Below are 14,869 nucleotides of genomic sequence, written 5' to 3' on the forward strand. Positions count from 1 at the left end.
GCCCTCCCGATCACGCTCCCCGAGCCGACGGCCGCTGCCACTTCCTCCTAGGCGGTAGTGGCTGACCCTCCTGGACCCTCGGCCGAACAGGGAATCCCGTCTGGCCTCCACTGTGTCCAACAGTCATCCCATGTCGGCATCAGCAAACGTGGGGCTGGTCTCTGTGGCGGCACAGCTGTGATCGGAGTGGGGTTGGGTGTGACGAGCGGTTTAAGTGCTAGTCACTTGTGAGGAGGGCTGGCGAGCGCGGTCCCAGGCGAATCAGCCGGCGGACCATGATTTGCGGCGTGAATCCCGTGGGGTCTCGTTAAGTGGCCCAATGAATGTTTATAGCGGTGAAGGCCCCACCAGGCTGAGCGTCGGGAGCTCACAGCATTTCCCGCTCGCTACACACTTAGAAACCTTTCCATTAAATTGCGCCCATATTGTGAACAGTGGGGGTCCCTGCACAGATCCCTGCGGTACCCCACTAGTCACTGCCTGCCAATCAGAAAAGACCCATTTATTCCAACTCTTTGCATCCTGTCTGCTAACCAGCTTTTATCCATCTCTTTTTAAAAAATAATTTTTTAGAGGACCCAATTCATTTTTTCCAATTAAGGGGCAATTTAGCGTGGCCAGTCCACCTGGCTTGCACAATTTTCGGGTTGTGGGGGCAAGACCCACGCAAACATGGGGAGAATGTGCAAACTCCACACGGACAGTGAGCCAGAGCTGGGATCGAACCTGGGACCTCGGCGCCATGAGGCAGCCGTGCTAACCACTGTGCCACCGTGCTGCCCACAGCTTTTATCCATCTCAAGACACTACCCGTAATCCCATGCACTTTAGCTTCACAAATTAATCTGCTTTGTGAGACCTTGTCGAAAGCCTTCTGAAAGTCTAAATAAAGCACATCCACCGGTTCTCCCTGGCCAACTCTACCAGTTACATCTTCAAAGAAGATGGCTTTGCTTCTGCACACTGAGTAGCAGTCAGTGATAAGTGGAGACTCTCAGTGTTATCTGCTATTAAAGCACAATTAAACTCTGATCATGAAATGAGTGGAGTTAAAACAATAAAATCTTTAGCTTATGGAGAACGAATATCCATGGGGAATACGTATGTATTCAGGCAATGTCGCTTTGTCTCTTATCTTAATGGAGACATTGTGCGTTCGCACAGATTATAAATGTCATCACTGAGCAATAAATATATGCACAGCACGATAAATATTTACAGAATATACATTTACAAAATAAATAGATACAGTGCAATAAATATTCACAAAGCACGATGAACATTCCTACAGTGCAATGCATGTATAACATGATAAATATTTTTGCACTGTAATGTGCACAATGAATATTTACACACCACAATGAATATATATATATATATATAGCGCAAGAAATATTTAACCACCGTAATAATGTTCCTCATTGTTTTGAAATTATAGGAATCATGTCAGAAATGTATTTTCTGGTAAATTTTATTTGCTGGTGTTGAGTAATATTCACTTGTACATGTATACAATCAACAATGATCAATAACCCAAAACCCTATCTGTGGATCACAACGTTCACCACTACACGTGGCTAAAAATATAAATATAAAAGTTGACAGGTAATCAGCTCTACCCCTCGTCAAGAATGACACAGGACTGACACATGATGCAGTTGGGTGGAATCTGTCAGAAAAATGCAGATGAATGTCAAGCTTCGTTCTGTGCGACAGTGAGTTGGCACTCACTTCACCCCCATGCTTCTGAAAGTTAAGTGGATGAAGCAGGGGGGGGAGACTCATGTGGAGAAGCAGATCGGTGTGGGATGGGAAGACTTGTGAATGGGGAGGGATGTGTACAAACGATAGGATTGGGCCTGATGTCAAAGTTCCAGCAACCTAACACTGGCCTTTGCTTCCTTTCTGTCGGCTTTGGTGAGAACTGGTTGTTGTTTTGAAATATCCGCTCCTTCTTTTTCTATGTGCTTGCTACTGAGAGCAAGGGGGAAGTTTGGAATGTCGCCTCTCCAGTAGTATGCTGGTCCGACTTCAGCATTGATGCGAGATCAATAGCTAGATCAAGCAGGGTGAGCTGTGATGTTGCCCAGCCAGCACTAACTCTGCATCAATAACAAGATCTCTCCAGTTACACTCAATGGCCGATTTCATCCAGACTACCCTGGGGAAACGATGGATGGGAAAGTGCTGGGAGATAGTTCCTGCCAAACTCTTTCATATCCTCCCCTCTTAATCATTGGGAAAACATTATGATCAGATCACCTATATTCTGATTGGCTGTTGATTTACTTTCACATTTGGGAATCTCTTTCCTCCCTATCTCCGGTCCAGCATCACCATTGCAACGCCGACTGCTGAATCTACAGTCTTCCCGTAAACAATAGGAAGGGTGAAAACTTTCTCCACTTCCTGCTGCAGCACCTCGTTCCTGGTCAGTGCACTCCCGCTGCCAATAATCCTCTGCACCCCAGACTCGATCAGCCACTGGCACGGTAACATGGAGTTCAGGTTCTCCGCAATGCCACGACACAGGGCCCTGGTCACGTGCCCCAACGAGAGGTTAGATGGGGAGATGTTGGTCACTGAAGCCAGCTGGTCAGGTGAGTGTCTCTCTCCAAATATGGTGGCCTTCACCACCAGGTCAGTCCGGGCGACATTTAGGGCAGCGTGTATCGATTGGGAATAGATTGTGGATTCTGGTATCTCCTGTCCTGTGGAAGTGAATAAAAACCAGCATCAGCATTACGGGGATGCAGGGAATAAATATCCAGAACTTTGGGGGCGTGGTTTTAAATTCTACCACAGCAGCTGGAGGAATTTAAATCCAATCAATTAACAAATCTGCAATTATAATTTAATAATGAAACTATTGCCCCTTGTCATTACGAAGGCCCCTGCGGGAAGGAAATCTGCCATCCTTACCTGGTCTGGCCTACATGTGACTCCAGACCCTCAGCAATGTGGCTGACTCTGAACTGCCCTCAGAAATGGCCGAGCAAACCAGTCGGAAAAGTCAAGAAAGGAATAAAACCACCCAGACCACGCACCATCAACCTCAGCACCAGACCACCCAGACCACGCACCATCAACCTCAGCACCAGACCACCCAGACCACGCACCATCAACCTCAGCACCAGACCACCCAGACCACGCACCATCAACCTCAGCACCATCACCACGCACCATCAACCTCAGCACCATCACCACGCACCATCAACCTCAGCACCAGACCACCCAGACCACGCACCATCAACCTCAGCACCAGACCACGCACCATCAACCTCAGCACCAGACCACCCAGACCACGCACCATCAACCTCAGCACCAGACCACCCAGACCACACACCATCAACCTCAGCACCAGACCACCCACCATCAACCTCAGCACCATCACCACGCACCATCAACCTCAGCACCAGACCACCCAGACCACGCACCATCAACCTCAGCACCAGACCACCCAGACCACGCACCATCAACCTCAGCACCAGACCACCCACCATCAACCTCAGCACCAGACCACCCAGACCACGCACCATCAACCTCAGCACCAGAAACAATGGCCTCCAGCCCCGCTGACCCTGCATCTCAGCTGCGGGTCTGTGCCAAAACTGGGATAGCTGTCCCATAGACTGGTCAACCGACTGGACCCCATCCCCACTAATCCGACTGCTGCAGCTGTCCTTCGGTCAGAGTGGCCACCATGCAGTTGGTCACTCTGAGACAAAGCCCTGACTTTACATTCAGGATATCTTCCCCTAGATTGTGTGGCACTGCCACCGTGCTAAATGGGGAGATTTCACTCACATCCAGCAACTTTAAAGTGGGCATCCAGGAGGCGCTGTGGGCCATCAGCAGCAGCAGAACTGTACCCAACCCACAATCTGTAACCCCTCGGCTCAGCGTGTCCCCCACTCTCACATTACCCTCAATACGGACCATCAACCCTGCTTCAATGAAAAATGCAGCAGAGTGCACCACTCATACCTGAAAATAAAGAGCGGATTTCTCCCCTCTGCCGTGGCCAGCTGAATGGAGAATCTGGACACAGTTATTCCTGCTGGCAGGAGAAGAGTTTGCAATTTTCCCCTCACCTTTTTCATGGTGGGTTTAATTAATATCCTGCTGATTAATGCCGGGAACACCATTTGCATTCATTATCACCTCATGATTGCTCATTAAACATACTGCCTGTGGGAATTACATTCTGTCTTCCTATCTTGCGTCATGCCAGCGGGAATTTACACTGGTGTGAAACATGATTGACGTGCATCAGTCAGCCCTCACTTCATTCAAGCCTTCGAGGTGAGTGCAACATTCAAAGCCTATCTGTGTCAGCACGGCTCCGGTTCCGTAGACGTGGCAGTGCGATGCCACACTGCTGGGGGTGTGGGGTTGGATGCGATGCCTCACTGCTGGGGGTGTGGGGTTGGGTGCGATGCCACATTGCTGGGGGTGTGGGGTTGGGTGTGATGCCACATTGCTGGGGGCATGGGGTTGGATGCGATGCCACACTGCTGGGGGTGTGGGGTTGGGTGCGATGCCACATTGCTGGGGATGTGGGGTTGGGTGCGATGCCACATTGCTGGGGATGTGGGGTTGGGTGCGATGCCACACTGCTGGGGGTATGGGGTTGGGTGCGATGCCTCACTGCTGGGGGTGTGGGGTTGGATGCGATGCCTCACTGCTGGGGATGTGGGGTTGGGTGCGATGCCTCACTGCTGGGGGTGTGGGGTTGGGTGCGATGCCACATTGCTGGGGGTATGGGGTTGGGTGCGATGCCTCACTGCTGGGGGTATGGGGTTGGGTGCGATGCCACATTGCTGGGGGTATGGGGTTGGATGCGATGCCACACTGCTGGGGATGTGGGGTTGGGTGCGATGCCTCACTGCTGGGGGTATGGGGTTGGATGCGATGCCACATTGCTGGGGGTGTGGGGTTGGGTGTGATGCAACACTGCTGGGTGTATGGGGTTGGATGCGATGCCACATTGCTGGGGGTATGGGGTTGGGTGCGATGCCACATTGCTGGGGGTATGGGGTTGGGTGCGATGCCTCACTGCTGGGGGTATGGGGTTGGGTGCGATGCCTCACTGCTGGGGGTGTGGGGTTGGGTGCGATGCCTCACTGCTGGGGGTGTGGGGTTGGGTGCGATGCCACATTGCTGGGGATGTGGGGTTGGGTGCGATGCCACATTGCTGGGGATGTGGGGTTGGGTGCGATGCCACACTGCTGGGGGTATGGGGTTGGGTGCGATGCCTCACTGCTGGGGGTGTGGGGTTGGATGCGATGCCTCACTGCTGGGGGTGTGGGGTTGGATGCGATGCCTCACTGCTGGGGGTGTGGGGTTGGGTGCGATGCCACATTGCTGGGGGTATGGGGTTGGGTGCGATGCCTCACTGCTGGGGATGTGGGGTTGGGTGCGATGCCACATTGCTGGGGGTGTGGGGTTGGGTGCGATGCCTCACTGCTGGGGGTGTGGGGTTGGGTGCGATGCCTCACTGCTGGGGGTATGGGGTTGGGTGCGATGCCACATTGCTGGGGGTGTGGGGTTGGGTGCGATGCCACACTGCTGGGGGTGTGGGGTTGGATGCGATGCCTCACTGCTGGGGGTGTGGGGTTGGGTGCGATGCCTCACTGCTGGGGGTGTGGGGTTGGGTGCGATGCCACATTGCTGGGGGTGAGGGGTTGGATGCGATGCCTCACTGCTGGGGGTATGGGGTTGGATGCGATGCGACACTGCTGGGGGTGTGGGGTTGGGTGCGATGCCTCACTGCTGGGGGTATGGGGTTGGGTGCGATGCCACACTGCTGGGGGTATGGGGTTGGGTGCGATGCCACACTGCTGGGGGTGTGGGGTTGGGTGCGATGCCTCACTGCTGGGGGTATGGGGTTGGGTGCGATGCCACACTGCTGGGGGTGTGGGGTTGGGTGCGATGCCTCACTGCTGGGGGTATGGGGTTGGGTGCGATGCCTCACTGCTGGGGGTGTGGGGTTGGGTGCGATGCCACATTGCTGGGGGTGTGGGGTTGGGTGCGATGCCACATTGCTGGGGGTGTGGGGTTGGGTGCGATGCCTCACTGCTGGGGGTATGGGGTTGGATGCGATGCCACATTGCTGGGGGGTGTGGGGTTGGGTGCGATGCCACATTGCTGGGGGTATGGGGTTGGGTGCGATGCCTCACTGCTGGGGGTGTGGGGTTGGATGCGATGCCACATTGCTGGGGGTGTGGGGTTGGGTGCGATGCCTCACTGCTGGGGGTATGGGGTTGGATGCGATGCCACATTGCTGGGGGTGTGGGGTTGGGTGCGATGCCACATTGCTGGGGGTATGGGGTTGGGTGCGATGCCTCACTGCTGGGGGTGTGGGGTTGGATGCGATGCCACATTGCTGGGGGTGTGGGGTTGGATGCGATGCCTCACTGCTGGGGGTATGGGGTTGGGTGCGATGCCTCACTGCTGGGGGTTTGGGGTTGGATGCGATGCCTCACTGCTGGGGGTATGGGGTTGGATGCGATGCCTCACTGCTGGGGGTGTGGGGTTGGGTGCGATGCCTCACTGCTGGGGGTGTGGGGTTGGGTGCGATGCCTCACTGCTGGGGATGTGGGGTTGGGTGTGATGCCTCACTGCTGGGGGTATGGGGTTGGGTGCGATGCCACATTGCTGGGGGTGTGGGGTTGGGTGCGATGCCACATTGCTGGGGGTATGGGGTTGGGTGCGATGCCTCACTGCTGGGGGTGTGGGGTTGGGTGTGATGCCTCACTGCTGGGGGTATGGGGTTGGGTGCGATGCCACATTGCTGGGGGTATGGGGTTGGATGCGATGCCACACTGCTGGGGGTGTGGGGTTGGATGCGATGCCACATTGCTGGGGGTATGGGGTTGGATGCGATGCCTCACTGCTGGGGGTATGGGGTTGGATGCGATGCCTCACTGCTGGGGGTATGGGGTTGGATGCGATGCCTCACTGCTGGGGGTATGGGGTTGGATGCGATGCCACACTGCTGGGGGTGTGGGGTTGGATGCGATGCCTCACTGCTGGGGGTGTGGGGTTGGGTGCGATGCCACATTGCTGGGGGTATGGGGTTGGATGCGATGCCTCACTGCTGGGGGTATGGGGTTGGGTGCGATGCCACATTGCTGGGGGTGTGGGGTTGGATGCGATGCCACACTGCTGGGGGTGTGGGGTTGGGTGCGATGCCACATTGCTGGGGATGTGGGGTTGGGTGCGATGCCACATTGCTGGGGGTGTGGGGTTGGGTGCGATGCCTCATTGCTGGGGGTGTGGGGTTGGATGCGATGCCTCACTGCTGGGGGTATGGGGTTGGGTGCGATGCCTCACTGCTGGGGGTATGGGGTTGGGTGCGATGCCACATTGCTGGGGGTGTGGGGTTGGATGCGATGCCTCACTGCTGGGGGTATGGGGTTGGGTGCGATGCCTCACTGCTGGGGGTATGGGGTTGGGTGCGATGCCACATTGCTGGGGGTGTGGGGTTGGATGCGATGCCTCACTGCTGGGGGTATGGGGTTGGGTGCGATGCCTCACTGCTGGGGGTATGGGGTTGGGTGCGATGCCACATTGCTGGGGGTGTGGGGTTGGGTGCGGTGCCTCACTGCTGGGGGTATGGGGTTGGGTTGGCTTCCGGTGGGTGGCTCCGTACTCTGGGGAAACATCACTGTGCAGCAGCTCTCAGGCCAGGTTGTACCCTCAAACAGAGCCAGCATTGTGACTGGTGAGCGGGGGGTGGAGAATAGGAATCGTTAGGGGTTGGGGGGGGGTGTTTGTGTGGCACAAGAGGGATGGATTGTACAGAGACTCATTGCAGGGGTTGGAGAGTTTGTGTTCTGATCAATGATGAGGGAACGGAGGTGCTCACTGAAAGACAGTCACACTCCCTGGTCTGGGGCCAAAAGGTCGGAGTGACACAGCAAAGACAGTCCTGGGGCTCTGTGGACATCTGAATCAGGGTGAGAGATTAAATACAGTCCTGGGGCTTTTCTGGCCATGCTGCAAGGCAATGCACTCCCACTCCAGAGATGGGCAAGGCCTGTGTGTTCAGTGAGGTTCAGGCACAGCTTGGTGGGCATGTCACGTTCACTGTCTTACAGTCGATGGCGATGGGGTTGTCTGGCTCACTACTGGGCTGCAGATGGGATGGTCACGGTTAGGGGAGTTTGAAGAGGTTTGAAACCTCTTCAAACCTCTGTGGGACTGAGATGTCAAGTATCAGTATTGGCCTCTAGGTCGCCTAGATCTGTGAGCTTGACCTCTTGTGCAAGGATGAGCCGGATACAGTTCAAGGTGATGCACAGGGTGCATATGATTCTGGCATGAATGAGTGGGTTCTTTCAGGGTTTAGCAGATGAGTGTGAGAGGTGTGGGCGGGGGCCAGCAAATCATGCGCACATGTTTTGGGGTTGTGAAAAATTGGGCGGGAGTGGACAGACAGGGAAGATGCGGAGATGGACAGACAGACAGGGAAGGGGCGGAGATGGACAGACAGGGAAGGGGCGGAGATGGAGAGACAGACAGGGAAGGGGCAGAGATGGACAGACAGACAGGGAAGGGGCAGAGATGGACAGACAGACAGGGAAGGGGCGGAGATGGAAAGACAGACAGGGAAGGGGCGGAGATGGACAGACAGACAGGGAAGGGGCAGAGATGGACAGACAGGGAAGGGGCGGAGATGGACAGACAGACAGGGAAGGGGCAGAGATGGACAGACAGACAGGGAAGGGGCGGAGATGGAAAGACAGACAGGGAAGGGGCAGAGATGGACAGACAGACAGGGAAGGGGCGGAGATGGACAGACAGACAGGGAAGGGGCAGAGATGGACAGACAGACAGGGAAGGGTCAGAGATGGACAGACAGACAGGGAAGGGGCGGAGATGGAGAGAGACAGGGAAGGGGCGGAGATGGAAAGACAGACAGGGAAGGGGCGGAGATGGACAGACAGACAGGGAAGGGGCGGAGATGGACAGACAGGGAAGGTGCAGAGATGGACAGACAGACAGGGAAGGGGCGGAGATGGACAGACAGACAGGGAAGGGGCGGAGATGGACAGACAGACAGGGAAGGGGCAGAGATGGACAGACAGACAGGGAAGGGGCAGAGATGGACAGACAGACAGGGAAGGGGCAGAGATGGACAGACAGATAGGGAAGGGGCAGAGATGGACAGACAGACAGGGAAGGGGCGGAGATGGAAAGACAGACAGGGAAGGGGCAGAGATGGACAGACAGACAGGGAAGGGGCAGAGATGGACAGACAGACAGGGAAGGGGCGGAGATGGACAGACAGACAGGGAAGGGGCGGAGATGGACAGACAGACAGGGAAGGGGCGGAGATGGACAGACAGGGAAGGGGCGGAGATGGACAGACAGACAGGGAAGGGGCAGAGATGAACAGACAGGGAAGGGGCGGAGATGGACAGACAGACAGGGAAGGGGCAGAGATGGACAGACAGACAGGGAAGGGGCAGAGATGGACAGACAGACAGGGAAGGGGCAGAGATGGACAGACAGACAGGGAAGGGGCAGAGATGGACAGACAGGGAGGGGCGGAGATGGACAGACAGGGAAGAGGCGGAGATGGACAGACAGGGAAGGGGCGGAGATGGACAGACAGACAGGGAAGGGGCAGAGATGAACAGACAGGGAAGAGGCGGAGATGGACAGACAGGGAAGGGGCGGAGATGGACAGACAGACAGGGAAGGGGCAGAGATGAACAGACAGGGAAGGGGCGGAGATGGACAGACAGACAGGGAAGGGGCAGAGATGGACAGACAGACAGGGAAGGGGCGGAGATGGACAGACAGACAGGGAAGGGGCGGAGATGGACAGACAGACAGGGAAGGGGCGGAGATGGACAGACAGACAGGGAAGGGGCGGAGATGGACAGACAGACAGGGAAGGGGCGGAGATGGACAGACAGACAGGGAAGGGGCGGAGATGGACAGACAGACAGGGAAGGGGCGGAGATGGAGGTATAGATGCCCACAATCGAGTGTCTGATATTTTTATGCATTCAGAGGTCTGGGAAGTGATTTGCATCTTTCGCCAAAGCCAAAAATGTCTTACCCAACTCCTGTGTCCACTGTTTCAACATCCCAACGAAGGAGGCCAGCACGTTGCCCCCATTCAAGGCAGCTGCCACAGCCAAGTATTTCCCATCAAAGTATGGAAAGTATGCAACACTAGCGGTGGGATTGGGTCGAGCTGGAGGCAGGAAGTCAGGGGCCTGGGCAAAGGACAGCTGGGCCGAAGTGCTGATGTTCAAAACTAGAGAGTGAGAAAGATCTTGATCAGGAACCAGTGGGTAGGTTGTATGAATACTTTGTTCTCCAAATCTGACACGTACAAACCTGGAACTTATTCTGGGATGGTATCTGCATAAACTGTCTATCACTGACAATGCCGTCAAGGCAGGGAATCAAATTGAAGGGTTCACTAGAATAGTGGGTACGCTACTGAACTATAACCCTGAGGTATGGACCGATGATCCAGAGACATGAACTCAGGTCCCATCATGGCAACTGACAAATTTAAATAAATCTGGACGAAAAAACTAGTCTCAGTAATGGTGGCCGAGAAACATACTGGCACTGGAGCGGGTCCAGCGGAGATTCACACGGATGATCCCAGGAATGGTAGGCCTAACATACGATGAACGTCTGAGGATCGTGGGATTATATTCATTGGAGTTTAGGAGGTTGAGGGGAGATCTAATAGAAACGTACAAGATAATGAATGGCTTGGATAGGATGGACATAGGGAAGTTGTTTCCATTAGCAGGGGAGACTAGGACGCGGGGGCACAGCCTTAGAATAAAAGGGAGTCACTTTAGAACAGAGATGAGGAGAAATTTCTTCAGCCAGAGAGTGGTAGGTCTGTGGAATTCATTGCCACAGAGGGCTGTGGAGGCCGGGACGTTGAGTGTCTTTAAGACAGAAATTGATAAATTCTTGATTTCTCGAGGAATTAAGGGCTATGGGGAGAGAGCGGGTAAATGGAGTTGAAATCAACCATGATTGAATGGTGGAGTGGACTCGATGGGCCGAATGGCCTTACTTCCACTCCTATGTCTTATGGTCTTATAACTCCGCTGTTTTTCCCAGTCACGTTGGCTGCTCCAATCACTTGTGATCCCTCTATAATGAACCCAGTCGAGCCGGCACATTCCAACCACAAAACTATTCAAAACTTCAAACATTTCTGCGCCAGTCGTGTGGGTTGCTAAAGTCAGGTAGCACAGCAAATCTTCAACAAATTCATTGTGCCAAACATAACTAACGTATACTAGCAAGGTTGCACAATCTGAAATGTCTGTACTTTCATCCAGTTGTATTGAGAATGCCTGCGCTGATTTTAAATGAGAAATAAGCTGGGCTTCTAAATTCTCAGCAATATCAGAAATTCGGCAAGCCACTGTGCTATCACTAAGTGGGATCCATTTCACTTTTTCAACGAACCTCTCATCTATGACCATACGAACTATATCTAATGTTGCAGGGAGAATTAATCTCTCTGCTATAGTGTGGGGCATTTTCTCTTTAGCTACGCGGTAAGCTACCATGTAAGACGCTAATTGTACTTTGTCGTTCAATGTAACATTTCTGCTGAGGACTTCAGCCGACGATTTAAGTTCTCGTTGCAGCCTTCGAAAGAAATCAAGAGGTTTGTCCTCGAACTCGCCAAGCTTAGTCTTCAAATGCCTTTGACGTTTTGAGGGTTTTAAACTTTCATTTGCCAGCACTTCCCTGCGTATAACGCACATGGGCCTTACATCCTGATTTGCATTGGCACAATTAATAAAACCATACCTTAAAAAAATCATCTTTATACTGCTTTGTGCCTGATTCCAGTTACTTCTTAATGGGCTGTTCACCAGAGGCCCTGGAGCTCACACCAGCACTGCTGTGTCCTGGTGTGGACCCTCCTGAACAGCTCACACCAACACTGCTCTGTCCTGCTGTGGACTCTCCTGTACAGCTCACACCAACACTGCTGTGTCCTGGTGTGGACCCTCCTGAACAGCTCACACCAACACTGCTCTGTCCTGCTGTGGATTCTCCTGTACAGCTCACACCAACACTGCTGTGACCTGCTGTGGATCCTCCTGAACAGCTCACACCAACACTGCTCTGTCCTGCTGTGGATCCTCCTGAACAGCTCACGCCAACACTGCTTTGTCCTGTTGTGCATCCTCCTGAACAGCTCACACCAACACTGCTCTGTCCTGCTGTGGATTCTCCTGAACAGCTCACGCCAACACTGCTCTGTCCTGCTGTGGACTCTCCTGTACAGCTCACACCAACACTGCTGTGTCCTGCTGTGGATCCTCCTGTACAGCTCACACCAACACTGCTCTGTCCTGCTGTGGACTCTCCTGTACAGCTCACGCCAACACTGCTCTGTCCTGCTGTGGACTCTCCTGTACAGCTCACGTCAACACTGCTTTGTCCTGCTGTCGATTCTCCTGAACAGCTCATGCCAACACTGCTTTGTCCTGCTGTGGACTCTCCTGTACAGCTCACACCAACACTGCTGTGTCCTGTTGTGCATCCTCCTGAACAGCTCACACCAGCACTGCTTTGTCCTGCTGTGGATTCTCCTGAACAGCTCACACCAACACTGCTCTGTCCTGCTGTGGATTCTCCTGAACAGCTCACACCAACACTGCTTTGTCCTGCTGTCGATTTTCCTGAACAGCTCACACCAACACTGCTTTGTCCGGCTGTGGACTCTCCTGTACAGCTCACGCCAACACTGCTCTGTCCTGTTGTGCATCCTCCTGTACAGCTCACACCAACACTGCTTTGTCCGGCTGTGGACTCTCCTGTACAGCTCACACCAACACTGCTTTGTCCGGCTGTGGACTCTCCTGTACAGCTCACACCAACACTGCTTTGTCCTGCTGTGGATTCTCCTGAACAGCTCACACCAACACTGCTTTGTCCTGCTGTCGATTTTCCTGAACAGCTCACACCAGCACTGCTTTGTCCGGCTGTGGACTCTCCTGTACAGCTCACACCAACACTGCTTTGTCCTGCTGTGGACTCTCCTGTACAGCTCACGCCAACACTGCTTTGTCCTGCTGTGGATCCTCCTGTACAGCTCACACCAACACTGCTCTGTCCTGCTGTGGACTCTCCTGTACAGCTCACGCCAACACTGCTCTGTCCTGCTGTGGACTCTCCTGTACAGCTCACGTCAACACTGCTTTGTCCTGCTGTCGATTCTCCTGAACAGCTCACGCCAACACTGCTATGTCCTGCTGTGCATCCTCCTGAACAGCTCACACCAACACTGCTGTGTCCTGCTGTGGATCCTCCTGAACAGCTCACACCAACACTGCTGTGTCCTGTTGTGCATCCTCCTGAACAGCTCACACCAACACTGCTGTGTCCTGTTGTGCATCCTCCTGAACAGCTCACACCAACACTGCTGTGTCCTGTTGTGCATCCTCCTGAACAGCTCACACCAACACTGCTGTGTCCTGTTGTGCATCCTCCTGAACAGCTCACACCAACACTGCTGTGTCCTGTTGTGCATCCTCCTGAACAGCTCACACCAGCACTGCTGTGTCCTGCTGTGGATTCTCCTGAACAGCTCACACCAACACTGCTCTGTCCTGGTGTGGATTCTCCTGAACAGCTCACGCCAACACTGCTTTGTCCTGCTGTCGATTTTCCTGAACAGCTCACACCAACACTGCTCTGTCCTGCTGTCGATTTTCCTGAACAGCTCACACCAACACTGCTTTGTCCTGCTGTCGATTTTCCTGAACAGCTCACACCAACACTGCTCTGTCCTGCTGTCGATTTTCCTGAACAGCTCACACCAACACTGCTTTGTCCGGCTGTGGACTCTCCTGAACAGCTCACGCCAACACTGCTCTGTCCTGCTGTGGACTCTCCTGAACAGCTCACACCAACACTGCTTTGTCCTGCTGTGGATCCTCCTGTACAGCTCACACCAACACTGCTTTGTCCTGCTGCGGATCCTCCTGTACAGCTCACACCAACACTGCTTTGTCCTGCTGTGGATCCTCCTGTACAGCTCACACCAACACTGCTCTGTCCTGCTGTCGATTTTCCTGAACAGCTCACGCCAACACTGCTCTGTCCTGCTGTGGACTCTCCTGTACAGCTCTCACCAACACTGCTCTGTCCTGCTGTGGATTCTCCTGAGCCACTCTCTTCAGCTGGTTTAGTTGTGAGATCCTGGCCTGTTTGTGTCTCTGGTCCTCTCTTCCTTGTAACAAAACGATCCATTTTAAATTTTTACTGTCCTGTTGCTTGTTTGCTGCTTATAAAATGGAGGAATCGCAACCGCGCCCAAAGCACGTGACGTCGACGTTCGGGGGGTGGGGGGGGGGGGGGGGGGGGGGGGCGTGACCTGCCCTCTGCCTCCCTTTAGGCAGGAAGATTAGATAGATTAGGTAAAAAAATCTTCTATGTCTCTCCAGCAGCCGGCCTTTGCGGTCGATTTTTAAAAATATGTTTGCGGCCATTTTGAAAGCCGCTTGCAGCCGGCGTTATTAAAAGCCGGCTGCTGCGGCTGATTCGCGCGATCGGGTGCGCTGCGAAGGGCGGCTCCGAGTTTGAAGAACACTGCATTAGGGAGGGTGCAGAGGAGGTTTACCAGGAGGCTGCCTGGGCTGGAGTGTTTCAGCTGTCAAGAGCGATTGGTTTAGGCCGGGGTTCTTCAACCTGGAGCAGAGAAGGCTGAGGGGGGACCTGACTGAGGTGTATAAAAGTATGAAGGACATAGATAGGGTGGACAGTAAGGTAGTCTTCCCCTTAGTGGAGGGGTCAGTACCCAGGGGCATAGATTTAAGGTAAGGGTTAGGAGGTTTAGAGGGGGATG

At 54.1% G+C, this 14,869-nt stretch overlaps 1 protein-coding gene across 1 annotated transcript in view; it reads right to left on the reverse strand.

The window, feature by feature from the left end:
* Positions 1-1,453: 1,453 nt before the first annotated feature.
* The window catches only part of shpk (sedoheptulokinase), a 29,694-nt gene continuing 16,278 nt past the window's right edge, over positions 1,454-14,869 (reverse strand). The window contains exons 7-8 of the mRNA XM_038814712.1: positions 10,079-10,279; positions 1,454-2,711 (exon numbers count right to left, since the gene is read on the reverse strand). Of these exons, the coding sequence (XP_038670640.1) occupies positions 2,317-2,711; positions 10,079-10,279 (596 nt within the window). The 3' untranslated portion in view covers positions 1,454-2,316. The remainder of the gene's footprint in view (positions 2,712-10,078; positions 10,280-14,869) is intronic.

Source organism: Scyliorhinus canicula, chromosome 12, assembly GCF_902713615.1.
Source record: "Scyliorhinus canicula chromosome 12, sScyCan1.1, whole genome shotgun sequence".
In the NCBI taxonomy this organism is placed as follows: Eukaryota; Metazoa; Chordata; class Chondrichthyes; order Carcharhiniformes; family Scyliorhinidae; genus Scyliorhinus; species Scyliorhinus canicula.